At 38.0% G+C, this 12,616-nt stretch overlaps 1 protein-coding gene across 1 annotated transcript in view; it reads right to left on the bottom strand.

Annotated features, from left to right (window-relative positions):
• Positions 1-12,616, bottom strand: part of LEO1 (LEO1 homolog, Paf1/RNA polymerase II complex component) — a 66,290-nt gene that overhangs the window by 43,062 nt on the left and 10,612 nt on the right. Inside the window, exon 3 of the mRNA XM_043555416.1 lies at positions 11,266-11,383. Coding sequence (XP_043411351.1) covers positions 11,266-11,335 — 70 coding nt within the window. The 5' untranslated portion in view covers positions 11,336-11,383. The remainder of the gene's footprint in view (positions 1-11,265; positions 11,384-12,616) is intronic.

Genomic DNA, 12,616 nt, shown 5'->3' with positions numbered 1-12,616 from the left:
CCCTAGCCCTTTCCAACATGGGAGGACACAGCAAGAAAGTCCTGGCTGTGAACCAGGAGGAAGGAAGAGGACCCTTACCAGAATGCTGTCATCCTGGCACTTTGATCTTAGGCCCCCCAACCTCCAGAACAGTAAGAAACAAATTATGTATATATAGTTATATATGTGTATATAGTTATGTATGAGCTGCCTAGTCTATGGTATTTTATCAAAGCTGTCCAAGCAGACTAAGACAGGTTGATTCAAGCTAGACTATTGAAGTAATGGGAAGGAACCCATTTTTCGAAACATAAAATTGAGCAGAACGTAAAATTCAACCAAGCAAAACTTATGTTATTTTACTTAAATCTATTCCCGGATTCACACGAAGTTTCAGAACACTATGGATAAAGAGACCATTTTAAAAGCTTCTAGAGAGAGAAAAATCAGCTGACATAGAAAGGATCTGGAATGGGGGCACCTAAGTGGCTCAGTCATTTGAGAGTCTGACTCTTGATTTTGGCTCAGTCCTGATCCCAGGGTTGTGGGATTGAGCCATTCATTGGGCTCTGAAGTGAACGCGGAGCCTGCTTAAGATTCTCTCTCTCCCCCCTCAGCCCGCCTCCTCTCCCCCACTCACATTCTCTCCCTCTCTCTCTCAAATTAAAAAAAAAATAATAAATTAAATTAAAACTTTAAAAGATCTGGAATTAACAATGGATTTATCAACAACAATTCTGAAAGTTAGAAAACAAAATCCTTAAGGAAAATGGTTCATTCTATAATTCTGTATCCAACCAACCTATCACTAAATACAAGGAAAGAATAATAATATTCTGTGTAAGCCAGCATCTATATAAGGAGACCTAAGGCTGCCATACCATGAAGATGCCCAAACTAGACACACAGACCAAACGGAGAGGTCCTCAACTACATGAAAAGAGATATCTGAAAAGAGAGAGAGAGAAATATCTAACCAGCCTTCAGCTGCTGTAAACCTCCTGTGGTTCCAGCTCCATCTGAAGACAAGCTCAGTCAGAGACCCCAGGTCACAAATGCCCAGCTGAGACTTTCTGAAATTCTTATCTCACAGAATCCAGAAAACAATGAGTGGGTGTTGTGGCAGAATGCCACAAGTTTTGAGGTAGTTTGTTATATAGCAATAGCAATTGGAAGAGTTACTAAAGTACTTGACAGTCTATGAATTGTGACCCACCAAAATGAAGAACTAAACCAAGGAAGAGAAAAGCTTTAGAGGAAAAGGAACCCCAAGATTGGAAGACGCAAAAGGAATCCCTATGATCCTAGAAGGCTGCTGGTCCAGAATGGAGCAAGAGCACAGAAGGCTCCCAGAGAGAGCAGTCTGAGAAGGACGCACAGCTAATGGAATACCTGCTGCAGTCACTCATCCAATAGGGATTTAAGTGCCTTCTCCAAGCCAGAAACTATTGTGGGCATGGGAGATACAACAGAACACAAAATAGACCAAGCATCTGTTCTCAGAAACTTGCATTTTGGTGGAAGATGAGACACAATAAAAGAATATACTAATAAATTCATAAATATATACACTTAGTTTTGTATATTCATATCTGATGTGTTTGAATATTTTGAATGGGTATTTTCCTGTAATTAGAGTATAAAAAAATTTGTACCTGACACATTAAAACTAAGCAAACAGAGGAGAGCCAGGGTGTCTCAGTCAGCTAAGCATCTGACTTCAGCTCAGGTCGTGATCTCACAGTTCGTGGGTTTGAGCCCTGTGTCGGGCTCTGTGCTGACGGCTCAGAGCCTGGAGCCTGCTTCAGATTCTGTGTCTCCTTCTCTCTCTGGCCCTCCCCTTCTTGCACTCTCTCTCTCTCTCTCTCTCTCTCTCAAAAATAAATAAACACTTAAAAAAAAAAACTAAGCAAACAGAAAACCAAGGAAATAGGAAATGTAGCCCTCCAAAGGCTACAGAATGCCATGTGGCTCAGCTGGTAATAATAAGAGATAACACATAATACCTACACCTGCTAGGAGCTGTTGTGAGTGCTTTTTATATGGATCCATTGTCCTTTACCCAAAACTCTTGGAGCCACATATGTTTCAAGATTCGGATATTTCCCCAGATTTTAGAAAGGGAATACAGCACATATATATTTATTCCTCAACACATCTAATTAGGTCTGAAGACGATATATCCCAAATCAAAATTAAATTTCTATGGCAAAATGTACAAAAATCCAAACTAAGAATGATAAAACTTTAAATAGCTTTAGGTCAGTTCCCGGCAGCATTTGCTACCAAATGCTATGTACTTTTTATTTTAGAGCTTTTGGATTTCAGAATTGTGGCTAAGGGCTTCTGGGCCAGAACTAACTTACTCTTTCCTAATATATTCCTATATTATACATAAGGAACCTGAAGGAAACACAGAGAACCTAAGTGGTTTTTCCCTAGGTTATACAGCTAATAAGACTTGCTTGGTCATAATTATGTAAACACTGAGTATTTTAAGTGTAGTAGTACTATCTGACTTTTAAAATGTCACACACAGTCATAATTTTAGGAATAGTTTACCATTTGATATGGAAAGATCCAAGACACATGAGTTCCGGGGGAAAAACATTCTGAATACGGTGTATATAAAGCTACCATCACATTTGAAATGTGTGTGTGTACCATTTAAATGGATACACTGTCTCTGGAAGACTGCAACAAAAGCTGGAAACCAAGGAAAGGAGCTAGGGGACTGGAGGAGGGAAGAGAAGAAAAACCTCACTCACTGTGTACTTCCTGACACATTTGAGTTTTATACCCAGTGACTGTGCTCAAAATTCAATTAAATTTAATAGTAAGAAGATAGATAGCAAAACGTCAACACTGCTTCGTTAACTCAGGATGCTCAGGTTTTTATTTTACAGCAGTCCCCTCCTCTCCTTGGTTTCACTTCCCAAGGTTTCAGGTACCCACAGTCAAGTCACCGCATCCAAAAGTAAATGATCTCCCTCCTAACGCGTCCTCCAAAGGTAACGAGTAGCCCAACACTAAGTCACAGTGCCTACATCCTTTACCTCACTTCATCTCACCATGAAGGCATTTTATCATCTCACAGCATTGCAACAGGAAGAATGAGTACAGCACAGTAAGATACTCGAGAGAGAGGCCATACGCACATAACTTTTATTACACTACATTGCTATAATGGTTCTATTAGTTATTTCTTTTGTATTAACATTTTTTATTGTTGTCAGAAGAGTGAGACTTGTTTTAGAATCTATACGCACACACAAAATTCTATATTAATTAACATGACAGATCAGAAACCAAAACAGCAAAACGAGTAAACAAGCTAAAGATTACAAATAGTCATCTTGCAGGAAAAAACTGTCATAAATAATAAAAAAGCATGAAACAAAACTTCATATTTGAATTCTACAGTTACTAATAATGCTAGCTATTAGTTATTTTGTTCATCTCTTACTGTGGCTAATTTCTATGTTAAACTTTATCATAGATATATGTACAGGAAAAAAACATAGTGTATATATATTTATATATAGCATATTTATACATATATAGCATATATATATATATATATATATATAGCATTCACTGGGAGGCAGATAAGGGGACTAGTGTATTTTATTCTTTTCTATGTTTTCCAAGTCTCCTACAATAAACATGCATTAGTTTTAGAATAATTGGGGAAAATTTTTCTTTAGGGAGTATATTCTTTATTCAACTATGTTTTTTTTACTACGTTGGCATCCAGAATCCTATGACTATAGAAGTCTTCAGATTCTGAAGAATAAGTAAATCTTGGGTTCTTAGACTAATAAATTTTTTTTATGCTTATTTATTTTTGAGAGAGAGAGAGAGAGACAGTGTGAGCAGGGGAGGGGAAGAGAGAGAGGGAGACACAGATTCCGAAGCAGGCTCCAGGCTCTGAGCCGTCAGCACAGAGCCGACCCAGGGCTCAATTGGGTTCTTGGACTAATAAATGACAGCTGTTATTGTCATAATCCACAGTGGGCCTGAAGTAATTTTTTTTTTAATGTTTATTTTTGAGACATAGAGTAGGTGCATGCACGAGCAGGGGAGGGGCAGAGAGAAAGTGAGGCAGAGGATCCCAAGGGGCTCTGCGCTGACAGAAGAGAGTTGGAAAGGGACTAGAACCCACGAACCCCAAGATCATGACCTGGGCTGAAGGCAGATGCTTAAACGACTGAGCCACCCAGGTGCCCCTCAAGTAACTTTTTAATAGAAGCTCTGTTTACTCAGCTGGAGTGATAGAAGTTATTTGAGGAGCAACTTTGGTTCACATCATGATCTCACAGTTTACTGCATCAAGCCCTTAGATGCCCTACCACAGTTAGTGAGATAGAGCCCCAAATCCAGTTCAGTGCTGACAGTGTGAAACTTGTTTGGGATTCTCTCTCCCTCTGTCTCTGCCCCTCCCCCACTCACATGTTTTTCTCTCTCTCTCTCTCTGTCTCTCAAAATAAAATAAATAAATAAATTTATTTATGAAAGTTTCTTTTTCTTTTTTTTTTTTTAAATTTTTTAACATTTATTTATTTTTGAGACAGAGAGAGACAGAGCGTGAACGGGGGAGGATCAGAGAGAGAGGGAGACACAGAATCTGAAACAGGCTGCAGGCTCTGAGCGGTCAGCACAGAGCCCGACGCGGGGCTCGAACTCTCGGGCCACGAGATCATGACCTGAGCCGAAGTCAGCCGCTTAGCCGACCAAGCCACCCAGGCGCCCCTAAAAGTTTTTTAATGTAAACCTAATTACCTCATGGGAGAGTTTTCAGGCTGTCAAGAAAAAGACAGAAATCTACATCTCATAATAAAATTTAAGCTGCTTTCCAAAATGATAGGAAACCCTTTTCTCAAATCTCTTTCCTTTCACCATCTTTATTGTTTTTCCTCTCACTGTCTTTAAACGAACTTACTTTAGATCCAAGTGTCAACTGCAAAACACTAGTTGATAATTGTTCCCTATGCAAATGAGAGTTTGGACAGCACACGTGGGCTTGGAAAATGTCTCAGCACACTTCCTATGAAAAGTTGCACTTGAGGAAAAAAAAATAAAAGAAGTAATGAGTCAGGTGAAGAACCATTTCTTAGCACTGAAGCAAAGGTTGTCCTTTTGAAACTTATACTCTTGAATCTAGGGTTAGGTTTAGAGAGTGGCTTCCTTGAATAGGTAGGATTTAGGTTTCTCTCTGAAGCCTGAGGCTTACCAGGGAGCTATGTCCTTAAAAGACCTACCCAGCCAGCACAGGACATCGGTGTAGTAGACACTAAAAGAGCCGGAACATCAACCACCCAGGGAAGGAATTAGAAGGAACAAAGAAAGGGGAGGCCGCAGAAAGGGGAGGCGGGGCGCTGTGCTTGTGGGTGTTAATGGAGGAAGCTAAGTAAAGTGATACGTAGCAAGGATACCAAAGGAACAAAATGGGAAGTATGAGGCAGGAGAAAAAAGAAGGAAAAACAGATGAAAGAGACAAAGGGAAAGGAGAGAAAACAACAACACATTTTTATAAAAGAACATAATAAAATAGTACTTAGGTGGGGGAATATTGAGACAAAAGTGGGAACGCCCTCCCAACGTTAGAACCAAAGAGACAGACAAAAAAGTTAGATTTACAAACTGCCCTGCCAACCGATATTTTTACAAATATTTTTACAAAGGAAGCAGTAAAACAAATTCGGCTGAAACCCAAAGCAAAACTGAAAAATGTCACTTTACAGTAAAGCTACTCTAATAAAATCTCTTCACTAGATTTCCTTATTCAGTTGGTTGTTTCAGAATCATCAGCATAAGTGCAGCGATATCATCTCCCTGTAAGGGTGGCAACTCCTCGCTCTGGCGCTCAACGTATTTTATCTTATCCACAGAGGGATTGCTACAAAGAGATTGCTACACTGTGTTTCACGCTTGCAATTGCAAAAAAAAAGCATTCCCGTATTAAAACCCTTAGTGGTAATATGGCAGAAGGCCACAAGATGGTGATGGTATACCCTGGAGAGACCTCATTCATCAGCAAAACCAGCAGCATGCGTGCACACCCCCACCCCCATCAGTTTTTCCTTAGCAAAAAAATTGACTTGGGGAGTGAGGGTGGTGTGAAGGAGAGAAGAGATTTGAAAAACACTAACTTTAGATAATAATAAAAACACTTCCTTTAACAAAACTTAGAAGAAACCATTTGGTTTCTCTTGTTTTCTCTTAAGACTGACTGGTAAACACCAAGAAAATGTGTTTTTTTTGTATCTGATTATTATGTATCTATTGTTAAAGTCATACATTTGAATTAAGTAGCAAATTTTAATTTTTTTCTTAGGCTCCATAAGATGAAATTTTCTTAGAGTCCAGGAAAGATTTTATCTCCTTGACTGAAGTTTATTTCCTTACTCATTGAGGAAATGACAGGCAGGGTTAATCCTGTAAATGGGTGTGACATTTTAGGTTAATAGTGACTCATACTGATATATGGATACCTTTCATTTCCAGTACATAAACACACATGTATATACTTTCTATCTGACATTTTACACAGAAACAAAATTTGGAAGGAGAAATAGGATAGAATCCTGGGTCTAAAATACCAAAGAAGAAACTAAAGGGAAAATAATGTAAAGGTTATTCAAGAGCCACGAGATATTGTTTCCAAAAACAATAGTAGTCATTAGAAGTATTCTTTTCTAGATGCTCAACGTCGCTCCTCATCAGGGAAATACTAATCAAAACCACACTCAGATATCACCTCACGCCAGTCAGAGTGGCCAAAATGAACAAATCAGGAGACTAGAGATGCTGGAGAGGATGTGGAGAAACGCGAACCCTCTTGCACTGTTGGTGGGAATGCAAATTGGTGCAGCCACTCTGGAAAACAATGTGGAGGTTCCTCAAAAAATTAAAAATAGACCTACCCTATGACCCAGCAATAGCACTACTAGGAATTTACCCAAGGGATACAGGAGTGCTGATGCATGGGGGCACTTGTACCCCAATGTTTATAGCAGCACTCTCAACAATAGCCAAATTATGGAAAGAGCCTAAATGTCCATCAACTGATGAATGGATAAAGAAATTGTGGTTTATATACACAATGGAGTACTATGTGGCAATGAGAAAGAATGAAATATGGCCCTTTGTAGTAACATGGATGGAACTGGAGAGTGTGATGCTAAGTGAAATAAGCCATACAGAGAAAGACAGATACCATATGGTTTCACTCTTATGTGGATCCTGAGAAACTTAACAGAAACCCATGGGGGAGGGGAAGGAAAAAAAAAAAAAAGAGGTTAGAGTGGGAGAGAGCCAAAGCATAAGAGACTCTTAAAAACTGAGAACAAACTGAGGGTTGATGGGGGGTGGGAGGGAGGGGAGGGTGGGTGATGGGTATTGAGGAGGGCACCTTTTGGGATGAGCACTGGGTGTTGTATGGAAACCAATTTGACAATAAACTTCATATATTGAAAAAAAAAAAAAGAACTATTCTTTTCTGGGGCACCTTGGTGGCTCAGTCAGTTAAGTGGCAGACTTCGGCTCAAGTCCTGATCTCATGGTTCATGGGCCCGAGCCCTGTGTCGGGTTCTCTGCTGTCCGCACAGAGCCTGCTTTGGATCCTCTGTCCCCCTTTCTTTCTGCCCCTCCCCTGCTCCTTCTCTATCTCAAAATAATTAAATAAACTTAAAAAAAATATTCATTTCTATTTAGCATCAAGTAAATTCTTAAACACCACTTTAAATTTCAAATACTGACCTGAATCTGATAATGTCAAAATGACAAAATGACAAAATGTCATAAAAATTTCTTACCTTTGACTCTGTAATTCCATATCAAAGACTTTATCTTGAGAAAATAAGAGATTCACATGAAGATGTACAAGGGTATTTATTATAGCATTGTTCATAGAAATAAGAAATATTGGGAACATCATAGTAGGGAATGGATCACACAAGTTATCAGACATCCATACACTGAAATCCTATGCAATCACTTAAATTATATGTATCAGTGCATTGTCATATACTGGTGAAGGTAGTAGAAAAGTAAGACAGCCTCTTGAAAGGGCAATTTGGTATCGTCTATTTAAATTGTAAATGGGTATACTCTTTGATTCAACATTTCCATGTCTAGGTATTTATTGTGGGAAAATAATTTGACAGATATGCAAATATATAAGGACAAAATGTTCACTGAAAGTTTGTTTATAATAGTCAGAAATTGTAACCACTCAAAACACCCATCAGTGGAGGATTGTTCAAATAAATTATAATGCAGTCATACAGTGAAATACTAAGTAGCACGGATTAGGTAGATGAATATGTATTGAAGAGAGGAACATTATATATTATTAGATTGCCAAAGCTGGTTAGAAAATGGGATGTTGTGGGGCGCCTGGGTGGCTCAGTCAGTTGGGCGAACGACTTTGGCTCAGGTCATGATCTCACAGTCTGTGAGTTCGAGCCCTGCATCGGGCTCTGTGCTGACAGCTCAGAGCCTGGAGCCTGTTTCAGATTCTGTGTCTCCGTCTCTCTCTGACCCTTCCCCCTTCATGCTCTCTCTCTGTCTCAAAAATAAATAAACATTAAAAAAATTTTTTTAAAAAAATGGGATGTTTTTTACAGTGTGGGGGTTCCCCCCAAATTAAAAATAGAACTAGTATAGGATCCAGCATTTCCATTTGTGGGTATATATCCAAAGGAAATGAAATCACCATCTCAAAGGGATATTTGTCCCCCCCCCCCATATACACTGCAGCAGCATTTATAATAGCCAAGACATGTGAAAAACCCTGTGTCCCTCAGCAGATGAATGGATATAGAAAGTGTGGTAAATACACAGTGGAATATTATTCAGCCATAAAAAGAAGGGAATTTTGCCATGCCCAACATGGATGAAATTTAAGAATATTATACAAAGTTGAAATAAGTCAGACAGAGAAAGACAAATACTGTATGATCTTCCTTATATGTGGAATCTTAAAAAAAAAAAAAAAAAACGAGCTTATGGCTGCCAGGGTCTGGGGGCGGGGGTAGTAAAAGAGACAGAATGGGTGAAGGGGGTCAAAAGGTACAAACGTCCAGTTATAAGAGTAAGTCCTAGGGATGTAATGTACAGCACGGTAACTATAGTTAAAAATATTGAATTGTAGGGGCATCTGACTAGTTCAGTTGGTAGAGCATGCGACTCTTAATCTTGGGATTGTGAGTTCAATCCCCAAGTTGGGTGCAGAGATTACTTAAAATAAAATCTTTGAAAAATATATTGAATTGTATATTTAAAAGTTGCTAAGAGAATAAATGTTAAGTATTCTCACCACACACACACACACATACACACACACACAAATTGTAACTATTTGAGATGATGTATGAGTTAACGAACCTTATGGTAATCATCTATGTTTATGTAAACAAATATTTAAATATACACTAAATGTCTAGGAAGATATATACAGTGATGTAATGGTAAAAGTTTAACATCCAGCACTCCAGGACAAGAAGCCTTGACTGATGTTTGCCAACTTCCATGGCGTAAATATTCCTGCCATGACTGACTTCAAGCTATAGTTATGGAACATGGATTTGGGAAAGAAGCACACAATTAGCTCAATGAGCCAGCATGAGTATGTTCCACCAGATCTCTATACTTCTGGGACGTGACATTATGAGAAGGTGTTCATATTCCACCTCACATATGGCTGTGTTTGTTTCCAGTTTTCATAATGAAATTGTATCACTGTTGCAACCACCACCACCAAAATGCCAATTTGGGAAACAAAGGTTTTTAAAAGAATATTGAAATACATGGGAAAATGCTTATGACACATTGTCAGGTAAAAACTGCATGTCACAAAGCAGTATCTAGTATTATCTCAATTTCATATATATGTGTGTGTGTATATATGTGTCTATATTTATATACATATTCATATATATTCATATGTATATATATACATACACATACACATCTATATTCCTTTACACAGGAAAATTTCTGAAAGGAAATAAGCCAAAAACCACACAGTGGTTATAGTGGAATGATGGAATTCTGGGTAATTTTATTTTTTGTTTTACTTTTCAATTTTTTCCATGTTGTCATAATTATGTAATGCTTTCATAATCAGAAAAGACATCAATGTATATAAAATACTTAGCCCTGCCATCACTGCTTAGAAAGCAATTTCTTCCCTTTAGGATTGCTATTACTACAATCAGAGAGCATGGCTATCTTCAAATGTGGATAAGTAGAATCTTTTATTTTTTTTCCCTCTCTCAAAGGTAAAAAGGAGAAATTAGTTTTTATTTATGTGGCCCAAGATCTTGAAATACATACATATATTTCCTGACCCTTACTAGAAAAATTTCCAATCCCTTACTTTATCAGTTGTTGCCAAAGACCCTACCCTGATTTACCCGGATTATTTTAACAACCTTCAGCTACTCTTTCTTTGTTTCCATTTCTCCCCTCAGTACAGTACATACTGTAATTAGGACAGATTAGGGAGATCTACATGAGTGTTGCCAAAAGGTTAATCATCTTAAAATATGATTTTCCTTTTTATTTTGTTCAAAAACTTTTAATGGCAGGTTGCAAAAGAATATTTATAGCATGATCCCATTTTGGCAATAATTATATAAACCTATTACTATATGTGCAGAAAAAAATCTGGGAGAATATATACCAACTTGTTAGCAAAGCTTTTCTCTGGGAGTCCTGGAATTACAAGGGAATCTTACATTCAAATTTTTATGTCTATGAAATGTTTTAAGAGAAGCCTAGATTACTTTCCTAATGCAAAAAGAAAGAAAATGAGGAGAGAATTTGTTACTGAATTCCCAGTGTCCAGGGGATTAAATCTAAAGACTTCTCCTTTTGTACAAGGGCCTACTTTCACAATCTACCTATGCAGTAAAACCCACCTAATCTACTCCAGCTCCTCACTGAAGATTACTCACTTTTCTGAATTTGTCCAGTACTTCCTGACTTTGGCATTTATCTTTGCATTTTACCACACATTGGGTCATAATATTTTACAAACTGCTCCTATTTAATTCATAGATACTTAAGGATGGAGTTTGTGTTTATTCTTTATGCTCCCCACCCTCCAAGTCTTTAAGTATTAGTTTCTGGTGGGCACAAACTTGGTGTCTTAAAACAACAGAAATTTATTCTTTCCTATTTCTGGAGGCCAGAGGTTCATCAATTTCACTGGGTTAAATAAAGGTGACAGGAGGACTGTGCTCCCTCTGGAGACTATAAAGACAATGGGTTTCTTACCTCTTTGAGTTTCCAGTGGCTGGCAACACTCCTTGGCTTGTGATCCCATCACTCCAATCTCTGCCTCCATGGTCACATTACCTTCTCTTTTCTGTATGTCAAATCTCCCTCTGTCTTCCTATTCAAAGGATACATGAAATTGTATGTAGGGTCCACCCTGATTATCTAGAATAATCTTTTCATCTCACAATCTTTAATCACACCTACAAAGTCCTTGTTTGCCATATAAGGTAACATTGACACAATCCAGGGATTAGGGCATAGATGTCTTTCTGGGGCACCATGATTCAGCCTACCACAGGTATCTGTCAGCAAGAGTTCTATTAGTATACAGGAGATCTCCTCATGGACCCCAACACTTCTTTCTTCACCAAGTTTTTGCCATTTCGTGGCATGATGTAGAAAGAGGAGCTTAAAAATTTTCAAGCCGCCAACTCTAAAATCTTGGTGCCATATCTATCAGACCAGTAGGGATGAACACGAGATCTAAAACCAGGAGGATCAAGCATGAGGAGAAAAACACCGAAAGTTCATATTTTGACTATTTAACATAGTGAGATCTGTAGTGATAGCCTAGGGAAGAAAGCACCCTAAGAGTAATTCGGTGAAATGATTCATTGCAGATATATAGTGTGCCATTAACCCACACACAAGAATGCAAAAGAGTTAGAAGACACCTCTGAATCAAAGTGTTTACAATCTAAGGATTGCCCTTGCAATAAACAGTTAAATGGAGAAAAAAAATGGGACAAAGTAGATTTTTGATAATGCCCTACTTTGGAACAGATTATGAGAATCCAGGCTAAGACCAACACAAAAGAAGCAGGTCGGTCTTCTACTGTAGTTACATAATTCCTATGGGGAGTGAGGAATTGGGGCCATCTCTCTGCAGGTGAAAATATAATTTTATTCACTATGCAAAGTAAATGCATATGTTCTAGAGACAATGTCAGTATTTAATAACTTCAAAACTTAGAGTGCTATTTGGGCAGGATAAAAATACAGGTGTACGTAGGCAAATATGAATTTGCTTTGAGAGTAGATTTTATCTCTTGATATACTAATGCAACCTATTGAATCATGTTGGAAAAAAAGATGAACAGCTTCATTTTCTTGTCCTTTGGATGATAAAAGTAAACATCTTTCTCTTCTGTAAGGTGGAAAATTTAGGTCTCATGCCAGAAAGGGCTACTAGGAAGTTTAATTGTTTTGAAGACTGCACTATGCAAAGAAAAAATAATATAAAATATACAAACCCTTATTAGGTTTCAATTAAACATATGTAGAGCTTCTACTGCATGCAAGGCCTCCATGGGGTAAAGATACAAAAAATTAATGGTACCTGTATCTA

Source organism: Prionailurus bengalensis, chromosome B3 (assembly GCF_016509475.1).
Source record: "Prionailurus bengalensis isolate Pbe53 chromosome B3, Fcat_Pben_1.1_paternal_pri, whole genome shotgun sequence".
NCBI lineage: Eukaryota > Metazoa > Chordata > Mammalia > Carnivora > Felidae > Prionailurus > Prionailurus bengalensis.
The sequence above is the reverse complement of the archived record's forward strand: the minus strand, read 5'-3'. Positions and strand labels throughout refer to the sequence as shown.